General features: G+C 47.0%; 1 protein-coding gene across 1 annotated transcript; it reads right to left on the bottom strand.

Moving 5' to 3' along the window:
• Window positions 1-2,343: 2,343 nt before the first annotated feature.
• Window positions 2,344-17,098, bottom strand: UMOD (uromodulin). Its single transcript, XM_045770905.2, has 11 exons — window positions 16,863-17,098; window positions 15,137-15,334; window positions 12,962-13,738; window positions 12,753-12,860; window positions 11,306-11,514; window positions 10,195-10,343; window positions 7,871-8,116; window positions 5,244-5,406; window positions 4,561-4,642; window positions 3,772-3,813; window positions 2,344-2,667 (listed from the first exon to the last, which is right to left on the bottom strand). The coding sequence occupies exons 2-11, from the start codon at window positions 15,228-15,230 to the stop codon at window positions 2,606-2,608; spliced, it is 1,932 nt and encodes a 643-aa protein (XP_045626861.1). The 5' UTR covers window positions 15,231-15,334; window positions 16,863-17,098; the 3' UTR covers window positions 2,344-2,605.
• Window positions 17,099-19,398: the final 2,300 nt, after the last annotated feature.

Here is a 19,398-nt window from a genome sequence, read left to right as displayed (position 1 = left end):
CCACTGTCCTCTTATGAGGGTGGTTTTAACAGGTGCCTAGTGGGTCTCCTTGCTTTCATTTTTTGCCCCTTTTAATTCTGTTTCCTCTCCTGCAGCCAGATGCCATAGTATCACCTCTTGGCATTATCCCCCACTCCTGTCACTTCATGCTTCTTGGGATCTGATCCCTGGCCACAGCTCCTACCTCACCTACAGCTTCTCCCCCACACATTCTGTGCTCCAGCCAATCTGTGGCTCTCTGAACTCTTCCCCACCTCCCAATCTTTGCGTGTGCTATTCCCTCTGCCTAGATCATACTGTGCCCGGCCTTCTACCACATATTTAGGTCCACCTTTCCCAGGAAGACTTTCCTGAACACCACAGGCTTGCTGGTGCATCTTTTCTCTGCTCCTACGCCTCTCTGGGCTGATTCCAATCCCACTCAATTACCTACTAATTTGGCTGTCTCCCTCTGAAGGCTGTAAGATCTTTGTGGACAGGGATCATGTCTGCAGTTCTAACCAGCACCTAGTAAGTACTTACTGAGTAAACAAATGGAAAAAAAATAACATGCATGCTTCAGAGCCTCTCCTATGAGTAATGCCTCAAAATTTATGGCTGTCCAAGTCTTAGTGAGACCTTGCTGAGAAAACACAAGATCCTGCCTCAGGGCCTTTGCACTTGCCTGTAATGTTCTTTCTCCGATACCCCTGGTTTGTTCTCTTACTTCTCTCGGCTTTTGCTTATCAGAGAGACTTTCCCTGACCATCTTATATAAAATAATACCCCCATAGCTCTATTCTCTTCCTTGTTTTTTTCCCCAAAGTGCTTGTCCCCATCTGGCATTTTACATAATTATTGTTTAAATGTATTCCCCCCTTATAAACATGAGCTCTTTACCAGCAAGGGCTCTGTTTTGATTATTTGCTTTTTCTGTGGTGCCTATAAAAGTACGTGGCAATGAATTTATGTTTAAAATATCTATTGAATATTGAACTAAATGCCTGATTAAAAAAATGAGAAAGAAAAAGAAAAGGAAAAGAAAAGAAAAGGAACAGAGGGATAAAGGGATTAATTCTGATGTGTTTTCTTTTTCCTGGCTCTTGCCTTTGGCCCCTGTTTTTATTTTTCTTCGTGTTCTGTTGTACTTGGGTCAAAGTGAATCTGCACGCAATCCAGCCAGGCTCCACTGACCGCGGATTGACCATAGACAGGGCCGGGCTCAGCACTGAAGTCTTCCTACATAAAGCTCTTCTATAAAGGCAGCAGGCATGGGGATTTGGCACATATCTGCGTGTCTGCCTGTGAGGTCCTTTAACTCAAGATACTCGTCCCCGTAGTCCATGTTTGCTGATACACACGTGTGGTTTTCCCTGAGGTCAGAAGGCTCTACTAACGCAACAGGGCCTTGGTCTGTCCTGGAAAACCACAGCTGGAGTCCCGGGAAGCAGCTGGTGTCAGAGAAGACATTTCCCATCAGCATTGGCTTCCACTAGCCTTGACAAAGAAGTCCAGAGCCCTCGGAATATTTGGGTCTCCTGGGCCCAGCAGCCTCTTGGTTTCTGATTGCGCCTTCAGTGAGCCTCTTGGAGGCCCCCTTATGAAGCAACCCTGCCCAATGAGGGTAACGGGTCTGCTTTCCACTGCTGCTGCTGCTGCTGCTGCAGCTATGTACACAGACCTACATCTTCTGGATGGAGAGGGACAAGTGCAGTAGAGGGAGGAGGTCCCTAGGACATGTCAGTATATCACCTCTAAAGACTGTGAGACTTCTGAAGATAAGGACTGTGTCTGTCTTATTCACTCATGTCTCCTCAACACCTGTCGTGGTCCCCGGCACATACTGGGTGCTCACATAAATGTTTCTGCAAAGCTGAATGGACCCTGTGAAAGCATCATTATAATCCCCATTATACAGCAGCAGCGGCCCCTAGTTACACCTTCCATTTCTGCCATGCCTGCCACACTTGTGATCACCATTCAAGTTCTCCTCTTCCTGCCAGACTGTAAGCTCCAGGAGGGGAGGGATTGTATGTGGCTCATTCCCTGCTCTACCCCAGAAGCTAGCACAGGGCTGGCACATAGGAGGTGCTCAGCAAATATTTCTTGAATAAATGGATGGATGGATGGATGGATGAATGAGTGAATGCAAGAATGGATGGATGAAGCTCAGAGACATCATGTATTTTATCTGAGGTTACACAGCAGAACCAGTTGAAGCCAGTCTCCAACCAGGGTGTGAACTCCATGAGTACAGGGATGCAGCCTGTTTTCTCACCACAGGATCCTCAGCACTCTGACCAGTTCCTACATATAGCAGGTGCTTGATGAATACTTGTGGAATGAATGAGTAACTTCAAAGACTGAGCTTTTAAAATTATTGTTATTTTGCCACACTCTTTAAGGAGACATGGGGCCTTGTGTGCAGACACATCACAAGTCCCATCTTGAGAGAAGGCAGAATTTAAAGGTACAGGATGTTTTGCGATAGCGAGGATTAAAGTGGGGGAAAGAGGAGCAGGTTGACTGACGTGTGAGCTCCCTTTTCTGTGGCTGGAGCATTAAGCTGCATCATCCCCAGCCAGCAGGAAATGAAGCCACAGAGCACAGGGTTTCCAGCTGCCAATCACTGAGACATCAGCGTCAAGGTGGCCAACAGAAGTAGAGGCAACCAGACCTTCAGGAACTCTGCAAAGAAAGCAATTACAGGGCTGCTGCTAGCACTGATGTGCCTATAACACCTTTAGACTGACCAGTTAGGAAAGGGCACCCTCTCTGGCCTGATCAGTTAGAAAAGGGAACCTTTCTCTTTATCTTCCCTGAAAACCAATTAGAAAAAGGTGCCCTCCCAGATGGACCATATTGAAGAAGACAGCCTTTCCTCTGGCACTAGGATTTAGCCTCTCAAAAGGACACTCACGTGCAGTGCCCAACCTACTCAACCATCCTTGGTGACCTTGGGATTTTCACAGAGGATAAGCCTCTTAGGAACTTCTTGAATCTTCAGCTCCAAGCTCACTGGTACAGGGTTGGCCTAGCTCAGGTAAAACACTAGGTTGGTGTAACAACTCCTTCATATCTAGATGCCCGGAGCCAAAAAGATAACAGTTACATAAATTCACTTTTCATCCAGATTTTCAGACAAGTCTGTCTGTGAAAATCAAAGGCCATGAAATGCCACCATCACTGGCCTTTGTGGTCAGAGAGGCAGAGAAACAGGGTTTCTTGTTTTCTAGTATGTTCATCTCGGAACCAAGCATGGTCCATGACATGTAGCAGCACTCAACATATATTTGTCACCTGTTGAGTGAATCCTAAAAAAGGTGTTAGAGAGGAATCACAAAGCTTCAGGAAGCACCCAAGGTATAGATCTAGTGTGTGCATGTCTACTGGGTGTAAGTTTGTGTAAGTATGTGTCCCTGCAAATATGCATGCATGCATGCAACTCCAGCTATCTGTGTATCTATATGTGCAAATATGAGCATATGCATGTGACCTGGTGTGTGTGTGTGTGTGTGTGTGTGTGCGTGCACAAACATGTCTGGATGATGTACATTCTGGTGTGCCTGTCCGTGCACACCTGTGTCTGTCTGCACGTATGCACTACTGTGAGACAGTGCAAGTGTATGTGCATATGTACAGCCCCAGGACCAGGCATTTCTACAGATGCAGTCACCTCTTCAGAGCGCAGGCCAAGCAGGCCAGGCACTCTAACATATCCTGGACCCACATGTAAAAGCCCCAGAGGAAGGTTCTAGTGGAGGTTCCCCTGAAAAGCAAATCTGAACTTACCCAGGCTGCTGGAGGCAGTCCTCGAGACTACTGCTTGGACATCTGCAAAGGGAAAGAGAAGGATCAGTGCGAAGAGAAGGCATGGAGATGGCAAGAAGCCTGAGAGATATCCCTTCAGTGTGTTCTTCTCTTTGCAGCTAGAGTGGTCTTTTTGAAACCTGGATCTTATCATGTCACTTCCCTGCTTTGGACCCTTCAGGAGTTCCCCACTACTTTCACGAGAAAGGCCCAAAACCTTAGCAACAACTATAAATCCCCACATGGTCTGGGCCCACCTGCATCAGCTCATCCCATGCCAATCTCCTCCCCTTTCCAGCCTGCCTGGCCTTTTCTCAGTTCCTCTAACAGGCTGGGCTACCCACTCCCTCACCCCTGCCACCACAGGACCTTTGCCCATGCTGTACCCTCTGCCTGGGATTCCCTGCCCCTCACCCCCTTTCCCTGACCACTCTTGGTTAATCCCTCCTCAGACTGAATAATGACTGTTCCACTGGTCTATAAGCTACATGTTAATCAAGTCTGTATCTGCTTTTGCTCACCACAAGATCCCCAACTACTAGCACAGGGCCTAGCACACAGGAGGTATAAGAACAAATTTGTGCAATAGAATGAATGAATGACTAGGAACTGGTAAAAGGAAGGCAGCTTGTAGTCCACCTTGCCCCACAGAATCCACTTGCTCCGTTTCTTTAGAACCCAGTAAGATCCATATGCCAGGTTCTGTCATCCCTTCTCCTCTCCAGAGAATATTCCCCACCAGAAATGTAGGGGAGGGAGTGGCTCTCTTACTTTTCCGGGTGATGGGACCCAGGTTCAGGACGTGGGTTTGGTCTGTGATGCCTCCGCTGCGGAATCTGGTCCCAGAGCAGGTCTGCAGGAAGAGGGCAACAAAGAAACCCTTCCATGAGGGAGACTGAATGTGCTCCTGCCACGGGGAGTGAGCTGCACTCCTCACGGGGGTCTCCTCTTGCCTCAGGCTGGGGTTTGAGGATGGTCAAGGCAGGAGTTGTTGGGAGATCTGTATACTTGGACTCATGCCCCACCTCTACCATTCGTTAGGTGTATGATCTTAGGAAAGTCACAAGTTCTCTGAGCTGCTCTCCCCATATAGAAAAGGGAGCTAATAAAATGCCTCCCCTTTAGTTACTGCGAAGAATAAAAAGTTAACACAGGTAAGGTGCACCTGGTGCTTTAAAATGTCAGCTTCTGTTATCAGAACGCAAGCTTAGAGATAAGCCAGAGCATTTACCAGCCTGTCCACTGCACTGATCCAGCCTGATTTCCCAAAGGCTCAGGTCTTCTACCTGGCTCTGCCCACCCCATCTTACTGCTCATTTAATTCCTGGACTAAAAGAGAAACACAGCAAAAATGTTTGTTTTCTTTTAGGCCTTGTGGCCAAATGTCTTTGGTTATGGGAGACAGCTGAGGGGGAGGTCATGACAGGCAGCCTAAGGGAGGGAAGGTAACTCACAGGTTTGCATTTTTCAGTAAAGGTGTCACACAGATATATTTCACAGTGCAGGTAGACCAGGTCGTAGTTCCCGGCAAAACGGAACATCTGGACAGAAAATCGGCCTTGAGGGGACTCCCCGTTCTCCACCACCTGGATGGTTGGGTCCTTAGTACGTGGACATCTGGGAGGGTTAAGTCATATAACGTTGGTTAAGCAAACACTCTGCGGCCAAACTTCATGGGTTCAAATCTCACTCCACTACCTATTAGCTATGTGTCGTTGAGCAACATAATCTCTCTGTGCCCCAGTTTTCCCATCTGTATACAGGAAATGCTATTTGTAACCCATATCATAAAATAGCTGGGAAGATTAAATGAGTTAACTTTTCCAAGTGCATACTACAGTATATGACACATAGTAGATGCTACATATATATGATGTGTATATATAATGCTGAAATAAAAATGTCATCAGCACAGGGTTGAAACTATGCTATAAAGTCAGCACCTCTGATTTCCCAGGAAGTGACATTCAGGATCATTAGCTACCATTTGTTGGCTATTTCCTATGTGCTGGTTCTAATGGTAACAGTGGATACTTCTAAGTCCTAAGGGGCAGTGACCAAAAGGGAGAGAGAGAGAGAGAGAGAGCGCACGCGCGTGCACACGCGTGCATGTGTGCCCATCTATAGAAATACACAATTGCACCGAAACTCAGAATTGCCCCTTCAGAGACTCGTGTGTGCTGGGCTGGATCAGAATATAAGGGCAGGCAGATTGGGCATTTTCTCCGCTATTTTACACGATTTGCTCAAAATTGATTTAGGAGAGGGGCTAAATGCTGACTTCACAGAGGAAGAACTGAGATGGGAACTCTCTGCTTTATTCAAACAATTCAGATATGTTTATGAGAGTGCAAACCCCACTTGGCAAAATAAAAGCCCTGAGGTTAAGGGGACCCACTCCCCGAAAACCCGATTGCATGCTACCTGAGCAGGGCATCCAGGTGTCCCCTCCAGCCCCTCATTGGCTCCTCCTTACACGTCCTGAGATGTTCGGCACCCCTCCTGGACTGGTGCTCCCCAACCGACCTCCCACACATGCCCAGACAGAAAAACACAGGCACACCCAGCATTTCTCCCTGTTTCTTTTTCAAAACTTTTCAAGTGTCTCAATGTTTTTACTCAGGAAAAAAAAAGTTTACAAATCCCTGCACAGTAGGAATTATTTATGCCCATTTCACATATGAGAACATGAACATTCAGAGAGAAGAGATGACTTGTGTCTGCAGACTAAGAAATAGCAAAGCCAAGATGTGAACCCAAATCTCTGTGATGCTCCAGTCTCCATCAGTGCCCCTTTCCAAATTTGCTTTATTGGCCTTACCTAGAAACTACCTTCATGTATGTTTTCCCGTGTTTCCCAGCATCTGTATTATTATAATTTGCTTGCTATTTGCATTAAATATATGTAGATTTTTATTGGAATACATCTATTTTTTAGCAGAATCTTTGGATCCTGACCACAAATAGCAAACCAGCATCACTTGCCATAAGCACAACATGACCATTTACAGAAAAATACAAAGTAAAACAGTGCTATTAAATTTTAGCTAGCTCCTGTCACAGTGGAAGGCCCTAAAACAGACTTCTTTCTTTTGCAAAGGGGATTAGCAATAACAGAGAGGTATACATGTCAGATGAGCACCCAGCTGATACTTTTCCCTTGATGTAACCAGACAGATTCTAAGAACCAAAGCAGGAATAGGTCTCTCAGGAATGCTTTTTCTGACTATACTATTAAATAGCATATGACCCTCCCCTTTCCCTGATTTGGGTTTTTCCTATAGCCCCCTTACCACTGACATGCTACACATTTCATCTTGTTTAATTGTTAGACCCCCTATTAGAGTATCAGCTGTATGAGGGCAGAGAGTTTTGTCCCTTCTATTCACTGTGCTATCTACAGAGCCTGGCACACAGTAAGCTTCCAAAGACATCTATTCCAATTTGAATGGCAATGTGAATTACTTCCTCACAGTGTGGTCCACGGTTCTCCAGTGCCCCTGGAGTGAAAAGCAGCACACCTGTGTCCTCCCTCTTACAGTTGGTCCTTGGTTAACTGTGTCTCCAGCTCAGTCCTCCCAGCCAAGTGCCAGCTTGCTCCCTACTCTGGGTGGGTGCACCTTTCAGTCAGGTTTCTTAATCTTTTCTTGAGTCCTGGATACCTAGAGCCTTCTGGTGAAGCCCGTGCATCCCTCTTCAAAAATAATGTTTTAAATGCATAAAGTACCTAAGATTATAAAGGAAACCAGTTCAACTGAAGCATAGTTCTCAAAATATTAGAGCATTTGATATATGCATTATATATCTATGTATCTATTATATATACATATATTTATAAGGATATATATTTGGTAATACATTAAATAATAATTTCTAGTAGAAGCTCTAATATTCTACTAACTAAAAAGTACTGACATGTGTAAATGTTTTCACGTGTCCTGCTAATACTTCTGTGGTTTGTTGCGTATGTTCATAACGGATGGTGATGCTAGGGGTTAATGAATATAAAGATGTACTTTCCTCCAAATCCAAATCCAAAGGCTGCCCCCTCCTGCTCCAGAATTCCATCCACGGGCCTTACCTGTCCTGGATGATGAAGTACTTCAAGGGGTCGGTGGCGTTGCTGCTAGGTGTGGCATAGCAGTTGGTCATCAGCAGTGCAAACCGGGACAAGTCGCCCCCATCCAGCATGGTGCCCACGTAGAGAAAGGCCTCTGTGGTCAGGGTCACAGAGGAGCCTTGGTAGGGCTGTGTGTAGGCAGGGGTCTGGAAGAGTGCCATCCGCACGGTGAACATGCCTGTCCCTCCCACGCTGATGTTTAGGACGCTGTAGGGGGAGAAGGGCTGGTGAGAAAACCAGAGCTGAGAACAGCAACAGATGGGCCACCCTTTCTGGTCTGCAGTCCCAGGTGGTCCCTGGCAGCTCTCTGCATGTTTATATAGCAGGAGGACTGGAACCCACCAACCACTGCAATGGCTGCCAGTTGTGATGAGCAGACATGGGTCACCTCAGGATCTTGTTAAAATGCAGGTTCTGGTTTGGTAGATTAAGATGGGGCTCAAGGTTCTGCTTTTTTTTTAAGATTTTATTTATTTATTTAACAGAGACAGCCAGCGAGAGAGGGAACACAAGCAGGGGGAGTGGGAGAGGAAGAAGCAGGCTCCTAGCGGAGGAGCCTGATGTGGGGCTCGATTCCAGAATGCTGGGATCACGCCCTGAGCCGAAGGCACATGCTTAATGACTGCACCACCCAGGCGCCCTAAGGTTCTGCATTTTTAACAAGCTCCCATGTGATGCTGATGCTGCTGATCCATAGACCACATTTTTTGTAACATGTCCATCCCCCTCACTTGGTGGCCCTTGCCTTCAAGGAGTCCAATAAACAAATTCTCAAGGGAGTCACCTACATGCCTTCTTTGGTCTTAACCTGGAACAGTTAAAAGGGATGTCTCTGAGTCCCTACAGCCTAGGTCAGAGTTCTGGGTCCACCTAAAGCAGAAGATAGGGCTTTTGTAAATGGGTTATTTTTAACCACATTGAAAACAGCTACACTGATGAGACTTCGCAGAATGAGCCAATAAAGGACACTGTAAGACTGATACGTTAGGAAATAAGGCACATGATAAAAACTCAGTAATGTAGAAGTCCATTTTGCAGGTAAGAACTGGGTTATTGGTTTGGACTCAGATTTGGACTAGGGCAAGATTTCCAGCTCAAACCGGAGAGACATCTCCATATAGATGTGTTGCTTCCTGAAGTCTGTCAGGTCTGAGATATGGCCACATTGCTCCAGGACACTGCTTGGCCATATGATGCTCCAGCCAAAGGCAGACAACGAGCAGCCTTCTTCCCTCAGGTCAGCCATGCACCCTCATCAGTGCCTAGTGCCCTTCCCTGAGTCTAGATGGCCCAGAGAACATGTAGCCATGGCTGAGCTTCATAGTGAAGGTCATGGTAGGATGGGGGCTCTGGGCATGATGGCCTGGCTTTGAATCCCAGCTCTGCCACTTACTAGACTCTAACTTTGGACAGGTTACTCAGCCTTCTCTGAGCCTCAATGTCCACGTCTGTGTAATGGGAATAATAATAGTAATATTTATACCTCTTAAGGTGCTCTAAGATTTCAATGAGATGTTTCCTGTAGAGCACTTAACACAATGCCTGACCTATAGTCAGCTCTTGATAAATGCTTGTTATAATTACAACTGTAATTTTTTCCAACATCTCATCAGCATCATTGGCCTGTGATTCATCCTACTCAGAGATTTTCAGTTTTATTTAGCAACAAGATCCTTTTATTCTTTTAATAAAACCTCATGTGGCACCCAATATGGGTGGAACTTCTCTGGTTCACCCTGTAGGCATCCCCAAACGTAATTCCTTAAAGGCCTTCAAACTCTAAGAGGCATAATTTGTAAACCCCTCTTTAATCAAATTCCTATTTATAGAGAAGGAAGGAAACTAAGGTCCAAAAATGGCATATGATTTATATATCATATAAGTAGCAGGTCTGGACAAGAGCCTTCCCTCCTTCCATCTGGTCCAACCACCCTGCCCCTCTGATAAGCCAGAGACCCTAATATTTAATTCACACATGCCAAGCACTGTTGTGCTTCTAAGAAAGGCAGTACAGGTACTGCTAAATCCATTTCACAGATGAGGAAACTGACACCCAGAGTGGGGCTATCAATTTCCAGAGCCATCTGGTTAGTATGTGACAGAGCCTGGATTTGAATCTGGGCTCCGGACTTTCTGGTTGGGCTTCTCCATTGGAAATACTGCCTCCCAGGCCCCCCACCCAGCTCCTTATGGCTGGCAGTTAACAGGGAAGCTGAGGACCTGGTGCTTAAGTGGTTGTGGGGGTAGAGATGGCCAGGGACACTGAGTACCCTTTCTGGCCGCACCTGACCATTGGCTGCAGGGAGGTCTTCAAGCTGATTTTCATGTCCAGGGGGTAGGAACACGCAAAGTTGATTTTGATGTTGCGGTCACGGATGATGATCTCATCTGCCAGGTAGAGGGTGTTGCTATATGTGGCATGGGTTTCATTCCTCTGTATTGGGGGGGGGGGTAGGAGAAAGGAGCATGAGAATCTGAGTAGGACTCAAAACCAAAGGAGTTTCTCTGGCCACCTGTGAGCTTCCCCTTCAGCTGTCATAATCAAAAGTTACAACGACAGCAGCCATTTATGACTTAGGCCCTGAGGTAAACACTCCTCCTGCATGACTGCATTAGCTTCTTCAATGACCTAAGAGGCAGGGCTACTAACTCCCTGCCTCATGATGAGGAGATGGGGGTTCATAGAAACTGAGTAACTCTTGAGTAACTCGCCCACAATACGTGGGATCTAATAAGCCTCAGCTCTTCAAATTAGGCCATGCTTCTTCTCAAACACCAAAAAGACTAAAAACCACGTCCAGACTCATTATTAATGTCGGAATTTCAAATGCTGTGCTAAGCAAATAATAATTTCTTTCTTCCTTCCTTTTGTCTTCTTTCCTTTTCTTTCTGGGGGATGAGGGAGTTGGAGAAGCAGTGTTCCACTCAAACTTTGACCTCTGGGTCCCTTTTGAGGGGGTTTCTGAAGGTGAGGTCCTGGTTCTCTGAACACTAGTGATTCAGACCTTGCCTTCAAACACCACCCAAGAGAGACAGACCTGCTTCTGAGCCCAATGCTGATACCTGCTGGCTTAGAAGAATCATTGCCCTGTCTGGGCCCTTCCATTCCCATCTGTAAAGTGGGAAAGTGTCATCATGGATCATTCTCTTTATTTAAAGCTAACGTTTATTGAACACTTACACTGTGCCAGTCAATGTCCTAATCACTTCACACACATTAGCTCATTTAATCCTCTTAACAACTTAACAACCCGGTGAAGTAGGTACTAGTATCATTATTCCATTTTAGGGTTGAGGAAACTGAGTCACAACTAGGCTCATATGACTAGGAAATGGTAAAGCTGGGGCTTGAACCAGGCGGTGCTCCAACCCTGTCCCACGTCAGCAAGGACATACCATCATCACTGTCCCACAGGGGCCATCCCTGGCTGGGGTCACCACAGATAGCCAGTCCCGGTCACCCCTCTCACTGAAGCCTGAGCACTGGCTGTCACGCAGGTACATGAAAACCTTCTCAAAGCCCAGGCTCTTCAGCTGGCACTTGCTCAGGGACACCTTGATGTCATTGACTCCACACTCTAGCTTGCGCTCCAGGAGGGAGAGATCTGAAATGGGCAGGGAAGGCAGGATTGGAAACCCGTGACCACAATTCAGGATCCAGCACATCCCCACGGCCCAGGCCCAGCTGGTCAGGCTGGCCACCAGCTAGGGGCACTCAGATTAGCCTCTATCTCATCTTGCTGTGGTCTCCTCTCTCAGAGGGACAGAGACACAAGATTGGATTCTGAGCATCACTGGACGGATTCAAGTGGCCAACCAACAGCTCCATGTTACCCTAAGTGTGGATTGTATACAAAAAAACGGTATTATTTTCAGGTTGTTCACCCCCCCAGCATTAAATACACTGAATCTCAATAAAACAAAACAACAAACAAACTAACACATTAATCACAGTATTTTTCCATCCTCCCTATATCAAATAGTCCACACTAGCTACTAATGTTTTTAATGCTATATACTTGCTAATTTCCCTTTTAAAACAACAGAATGCAGAAATCAGGCTAAATGTTTGGGACACGCAATGACATCCAGCTGGATTTTTTTTTAACTTTTTAAAATTGAAGTATTACACAGCTGCTGGAATTTAATAATTTTCTTTCATTGTATTCATTTTTACTGTTACCTTCTATCTAAGGTAAGTGTTATTTGCCACAGATAGATGCAGCAGTGACCATAATGTCCCAAGTTTATTTAAAAGAAGGAGTCAGCCAATTTAAAGAAGAACAAGTTAATAATAAAAACCACAGTCTAGGTAGTACTTGGATAAAACAAAATTGTAAAATTGGTACTTGAATGTAACTAAAATCATGGCTGAAGTTTGAGAGATACTGTCCTGCTTCAGTCATTGTATATATGGGGAAACTGAGGCTTGGAGACCCACAGAGCCCTGCTCAGGATCCTCTGCTGGTCAGTGGAGGGCCCTAGCCCTAGAAACTACAGGCTGGTCACCACCAGTCCTGTGTTCTTGAGCTGCAGAAACTGGGCTTAAGCAGCCTGAGGCCAAAAGTGGCAGCCACCTGCCCTGTGGTGTGGGAGCCTCAGAAAAAAGGCTGGGGGTAAGGAGGTCCCCCGAGCTCTGGGAGCTTTGGGGTCGACTAAAGGGAGTGCAGGAGCCCAGAGAGCTTCTCCTGGTTTTGACATATTACTGGACCGACTTTTCACTCAGATGGGATGATATGCATCCCTGCATCATCCCCACGTGTCCCCAGCCCACACATAGGAATGTGTCCCTCCCCCAGTTGCTGACATTTCTCAACATGTTGCCCTCTTCCCCTGGCCTCACCAGTGATGCTGAAGTCCTGTTTGCACTGGCACCTCCATGTGCCGTCATCTGATTTGCAGTCCTCTTCTGTACTGCACTCCTCACATGTCCCCAACACGGAGCTGGGGTCTGCAGAATCACAGACACTGTCAGTCAACAGGGATGCTCCCCGGTCTCCCATGGTGCCCACCCAGGTCTGTGGTGGGGGCTAGGGGGAGACGACCACTCACCTGTGCAGTAGGCCAGATAACACTCGGGGGGCGCAGTCAGGTTGTAGACATAGTAGCCGCCGGCACAGGCCTTCACTTGGACAGGCGCTTCCCACAGGCAGCAGTGGCCACTCCAGTGGGCGCAGGCTGTGCGGTTCACTATGCCCTCGTCACTGGACGGGTGTATGCCGTTGAGCCACATGGGCGCCGCTGTGTTGCAGTGCAGGACAGGCACGCAGGTCTCTGCCAGGCTCACACCGCCCGGCCCCATGAAGCGGTACCAGCCGCTCAGGCCCAAGTCGCAGGTGTAACCTGCCCCATACTCAGTGCTGCGCCAGTACTCATCCAGGATGTGGTACTCCTGGCACGGGTCCACGCACATGAGCGTGTCACCCTCGGGCACGCAGTCCAATCCCGGCCCGCAGGAGCCCGGGGAGCACTCACAGTGCTGCCCGTCCCCCAGGTAGCCCACAGGGCACACACACGAGTAATTGCCCTTGCTGTTGATGCAGGTGGCCAGGGCGTGGCAGTGGCTGAGCCCAGGCTCGGCACACTCGTCCACATCGGTGCAGCCCAGTCCGGGCGTGAGACGGAAGCCGTCAGAACAGGTGCACAAGTAGGAGCCCGGCGTGTTCACGCAGCTGCTGTCCTCAGAGCAGTTGTGGGCCCCAGGAATGACACATTCATCCAGGTCCACGCACACAAGGCCATTGCCAGTGAAACCCACCTGGCAGGAGCATGTTGTGGCAGTCCCATTCTCCATGCAGGTGGCATTGCTGTGACAGTCAGAGCAGCTTCCTGTGGACAGAAGAGCCCAGCCTGAGTGGGGCAGCTGGGCCAGTGGTCACTCCGAGAGTCCTCCTGCATCCCTTAGGGTACCATGTTCTTTAAGACTTGGTCCCTGGGTGACTCCCTCCAAAACAACTAAACAAAACTCCCCCGATGATTCCACTGTGCATTCTTCTGTGTTAAGCATTGCTTTCAAACTGTGTCTTCTTTTAAAATACCCACATTTCCACATCCAGAGGAATATTACAGAGTTCTTGACACTTTGGTAGGATTTAGGTAACCCTGTCGCCCCTTCCCCATCTTTGAACATTTAATGCGTTTTGCTCAGGTCTTCCCTGCCTCCCCTCTGAAGACTTCCCCAACTCTCCCTGACAGGGGCAGTCACACTTTATGTGACATCCTCCATGACAATAAAAGCAATAAAGATAATAAGCTGTCATTTCTTAAGCACTTACTATATGCCAGACACTGGGATCCGTGCTTTTGACTCATTGTCCCATTGAATCCTCCCCAATGGCCCTATGGGATCGCCTTTGTATTTACCCTTATTTTAAAGATGAGCAAACTGAGGTTTAGAGAGTTTCAGCCACTTACTCTGTTGGTAAGCAGAAGAGCCAGGACACAAACCTAGGTGGCAGGACCACAGAGTATATGCTCTTAACCTCTTAACCATGATAGTGAAATGGCATTTACTGTGCCCCAAGGTACTCCAGCTCAGGGCAGATGCCCAGCTCCCTTCTCCAGGGAGAAACTGAGAGCTAGATGAGGATAATGCAAGACCTAGTGGAATGACCTCTTTTTTTTTTTAAAGATTTTTTTAAATTTATTTATGAGATAGACAGCCAGCGAGAGAGGGAACACAAGCAGGGGGAGTGGGAGAGGAAGAAGCAGGCTCACATCAGAGGAGCCTGATGTGGGGCTCGATCCCGTAACGCCGGGATCACGCCCTGAGCCGAAGGCAGACGCTTAACCGCTGTGCCACCCAGGTGCCCCTTGTGGAATGACCTCTTAAGAGTGCAGGGGGAGGTGTTTGGGAGCCACTTAGGTGTGTTCAAATCTCCCTCCCGTGTGTTTGAATATGTTCCTGACCTTCCAGTAAAGTGCCAGGGGACCGTAGTGGTATTCTAGACTCTTGCCTCTCAATGTGTGATCCGAGGACCACAGCATCAGCATGAGCATCACCTCAGAGCTTGTCAGAAATGCAGAATTTCAGGCCCTACACAGGGCCTACTGAATCAGAATCTGCATTTTAACAAAACTCCCATCCGAGTCCCTGTATACATTGAAGTATAAAAAATGGATTTAGAATAAATCAAATTCTAAGCATGATAAGAGAGGGAGCCAGATCTCCTCTGTTAACAGCAGCATCGTTCCCTGCACACATACATACACACACACCACACTTACTTGCTTCCAAGGTGTCAGTGGATGCTGCCCTGAGGACCCAAGAGGTTACCATGAGTACCATCCACACCGAGGTCGGGGAGGAAAGCTGCCCCATTCTTTCTGCTCTTCACAGCTACTTCTGATCTGGGGAGGACCTGCCCAAAGGCAAGGACAGGTTGACCCCTTGAGATTTCCTCCCTGTCTGTGATGGCTGGAGTCCTGTGGAACAGAGATGGATGGGATAAATGCATGATCTAACTCACTTCCCCACAGTTGGGAGGAGTGCTTTGGTCGTGCACCGCACAACTCCAGAAGATGCCATTTATATGAACTACAAAAAGTGTACAGTGTTGTAGCCCTTGCTTTGGTGGTTTTCCCATCTGTGACCCCACCCTTACTTCCACCCACATATTAGCCTCTGCTCCCCCAGTCTCAGTGCATCTGGAAAACCGAGTCTCATTTGGAACAGGAAGCATCAGGGGTAGTGTGTTCTGGACTCACCATCTTTTTGGAGGCAGCTTTGGGTTTTCACAGCCCATTCCTGATCCCCTGCTGGGATACTTTCAACTTGCCCAGATCCATTTATCCATTCAACAAACATTTATTGAATAGCTACCATGTGCCAAACAGGGAACTACACATCCACACCAAGGAAGGCAACGAATAGGACAGGCAAGATCCCTGACTTCATGGCAACCCATGTATTGTAAAGAAGTTGCTTTAGATAAGCAACTCCAGAGATGATTAATCTTCACGGTGGATTTAGTGTTTCCAGAGCAGTCACTTATTATTTCACTCAATTGGTGAAATAATCCTAGGTGGGTATTACTATAGCCTCAATTTTTACAGCAGCAAACTAGGGTAGTAACTCGTGGTTAAATGTGTGGCACCTGGAGCCTGCCGCCAGGATCCAAATCCCTGTTTTACTAATCACTAACAATATAACACTGGGCAAGGTATTTCAGTTCGCTAAGAATTAGTTTCCTCATCTATGAAATACGGATCTTTGCTTTCACAAACTGAGTGCCTGTGATGTGCCAGGCTCAGCTTGACGTCCCCGTGATCAAAGAACTTGTGTTCTGGAGCTGTGTTTTCCAAGCCTTTGTGACCACAATCTGCTATAAGGAAAATATTTTTTGCCATAACCTGGTGTAGTTGCTTGTGTGTATGCATGGGTGCACACATGCACGCATACACGCGCACACACACACACACGCAAAATAGAAGTTTTATAAAAAAATTCTTATTACTGTAGGCATTGCTTGCTGACATAGTCTATAACATTTAATTAAAAGAAAATTTTGGATATAATCCACAAACGATTTCATGATCTACTAATGGGTCGTGACCTGTATTTTGAAAGCACTGTGGCAGATGGTAACTGACTGCATTTTGTCATGGGGATTAACTAAGATGATATAAGCAAAGCAGGGCATAGCACACAGCAAATGCTATTGTTCACTGCTGTGTCCCCAGTGCTGGTACACAGTAGGCACTTCACTAATATTTGTTGAATGAGTGAAGAAACAGTAGTCATTGTTATTAGAAAAGCACAGCCTCGAAGAGAGGGAGATTGACCAACCAAAGATAATGAAGCCAAGAGTCAGCAGAGGAATGGCCCAATCTAGGTCGACCCAGGTGTCCAAACTTCATTTCCTTCCCCCCTCTCCCAAGCAGAATGGGAATTAGCAGAGAACTAGGTGGTGGAGAAGTGGCTAGGAGAAGAGAGAGCTGTAGATAGCCTTACCTGAAGCCAGAGAGGTAGAATTAGTCCGCTTACAAGTATGTGCTTCCTATATATACATCTGCCCCTGGCTGGCAATCTCTCCTCCAATTAGCCTCTGGTTCTGTTTTTTGAGATTGTTTTCTTGAGGGTGGAGTATTTTCCCCTTTGGGCACAGTGTTTTCCTTCCCTAGGCTGTCAGATTGTTGTTCTTTTTCCTAATATGTGGACACCCCAAATGACTGACATTGGGGGTCAAACTTGTGCCCGCAAATATAAAGCCTCTGTTTTGCATCTTTTGGCATAAAGAGATTCCTTAGTTAGAAATTAACTGGAAAAGCAGTGCCAAGGTACTAGGCCTTTTCTTGGTCATTGAGAAGGACAAGGTGGACCCAAGGAGCCAGGCAGAGGACAGTATTCAAAACCAGGCAGCGCTGGGGCAAAAGGGGGTTTTTATTGCCCCCATTAGGACATGCACTTGTGGCCATTTGGGGTCCCTGCCCTGGGGAGGGCACCCTGTTGAAGCACACTCATCCTCATGGGCTCAGCAAACACCTCTGTGGTCTGGACGTGAGCAGGAGAGGAGGTAAAAATGGTCGAATGTCAAAGCCAGAAGATAATTCAGACATCACCAGACCAGACCCACTCTGTGAAACAAAGAATCTGAGTTCCCATGAGGATAGGCCCCCTTGGGAGGTGGGTAACTTTATGACTAAGTAGACTGACTTTTAAGTCGGTCTGCTGGTTCCCAATCAGCCATTTACTGTGTGCCAGAGGACTCATTTCTTTAATAATCTTTCTGAGGTCATTTTCATTGTCTGTAAAAGGAAAGTACCCATCTGTTAGAGTTGTTATGGTGGTTAAAGGAGAAGAGGTGAGAATAGAGGGGGTGTAAGGATTCTACCCGTGGAAGTCACTGTCGATGTTGCTTTGCTGATGTACAGTCACAGGGGTCGAAAGGGCAGAGCCTGGGCTCAACCCCATGGCTCCTGACCCAGTTCCATGGAGATGGCTGTCGAGTCTAAGAGTCCCGTTGAGAAAAATTGAATGTGTGTAAACTTGGGCTGAGCAGGAAATAGAACAATGACCCATTGCATTTACTTTTTCAGGATCTTTCTCATCCTGTCTCATTTAGTGGTAGGATAACCTTCAGCACTGTGCAATCATCTCTTCAGGACAATTCTGTAGGAGTGAAATTTCTGGGTCAAAGAGGTGGTGCAGTTTTTTTAAAATATAAGATAAATATAAATATAAAGATTTTATTTATTTGACAGAGAGAGAGACAGCATGAACAGGGGGAGTGGCAGAGGGAAAGGGAGAAGCAGGCTCCCCACTGAGCAGAGAGCCTGATATGGGGCTCGATTCCAGGACCCTGGGATCATGACCTGAGAGCCAAGGCAGATGCTTAACCACCTGAGCTACCCAGGCACCCCAAGGTGGTGCAATTTTAAGAATTTGATACCTCTTCCCAAACAGCACCCCAGAGGGAGATTTTTAAAAATAAACTAGTTTAGGGGTGCCTGGGTGTCTCAGTTGGTTAAGCATCTGACTTTGGATCAGGTCATAATCTTGGGGTCCTGGGATCTAGCTCTGTGTTGGGCTCCCAGCTCAGTGGGGAGTCTGCTTGTCCCTCTCCCTCTGCCCTTCCCCCCCACTCTTATGTGCAAGCACTCTCTCTTTCTCAAATTAATAAATATTTTAAAAAATTAAGTGAGGGGCGCCTGGGTGGCACAGCGGTTAAGCGTCTGCCTTCAGCTCAGGGCGTGATCCCGGTGTTATGGGATCGGGCCCCACATCAGGCTCCTCCGCTATGAGCCTGCTTCTTCCTCTCCCACTCCCCCTGCTTGTGTTCCCTCTCTCGCTGGCTGTCTCTATCTCTGTCGAATAAATAAATAAAATCTTTAAAAAAAAAAAAATTAAGTGAGAAATCTAATTGCTTATTTTTGTAATTCTTCAACAAAAAGGGAAATCATTATCTCTTCCTTTGTGTGTGTGTGTGTGTGTGTGTGTGTGTTTGGAACTGACTGTGTCCTTTTTTTTCCTTTTTTTTTCTATAGTAATGTGTCCTCCCCCCCCCCCCCCCACTTAAGAAGAAAATGAAAGTTCTTAATATTCTTTTTCTCCATTTTGGATGGTGAATATCATTTCTGGTTGGTGCATATGAAGCCCTGTCTAAACCCAAATCCGGGTGTCTTTAAAGGATTAAAATGGAGGCTCCAGGTGGCTCCTGGAGTTGTCCAGAGAAAGGCCACAGGCAAGAATATGGGGCATTTGTGTTGGAGATTATTCATAAGCCTAATAACCACATTTTTCTAATTTCTGTATTTGATACTTGTACATCTTGGGGCTTTGCTGACCCTGGAGGGATTGCCCCTCCCAGGCTAACTAATTCCTAGAGATTGCAAACCCTTTGCTAGAGATCTGCCTTTTGTATGCAAACCAACCACCCAGAGGGCCACCCCTCCCCCCAAAACCAGCTCTCCTTTGCTGGGGGGTCTCACACTCAGGACCACTATTCCCCTGCCCTCATCACCCCAGAGCCAGGCACCAGACAACTGAG

The sequence above is a fragment of the Ursus americanus genome, chromosome 2 (assembly GCF_024610735.1).
Source record: "Ursus americanus isolate L20-20 chromosome 2, mUrsAme1.1.p, whole genome shotgun sequence".
Lineage (NCBI taxonomy): Eukaryota > Metazoa > Chordata > Mammalia > Carnivora > Ursidae > Ursus > Ursus americanus.
The sequence above is the reverse complement of the archived record's forward strand: the minus strand, read 5'-3'. Positions and strand labels throughout refer to the sequence as shown.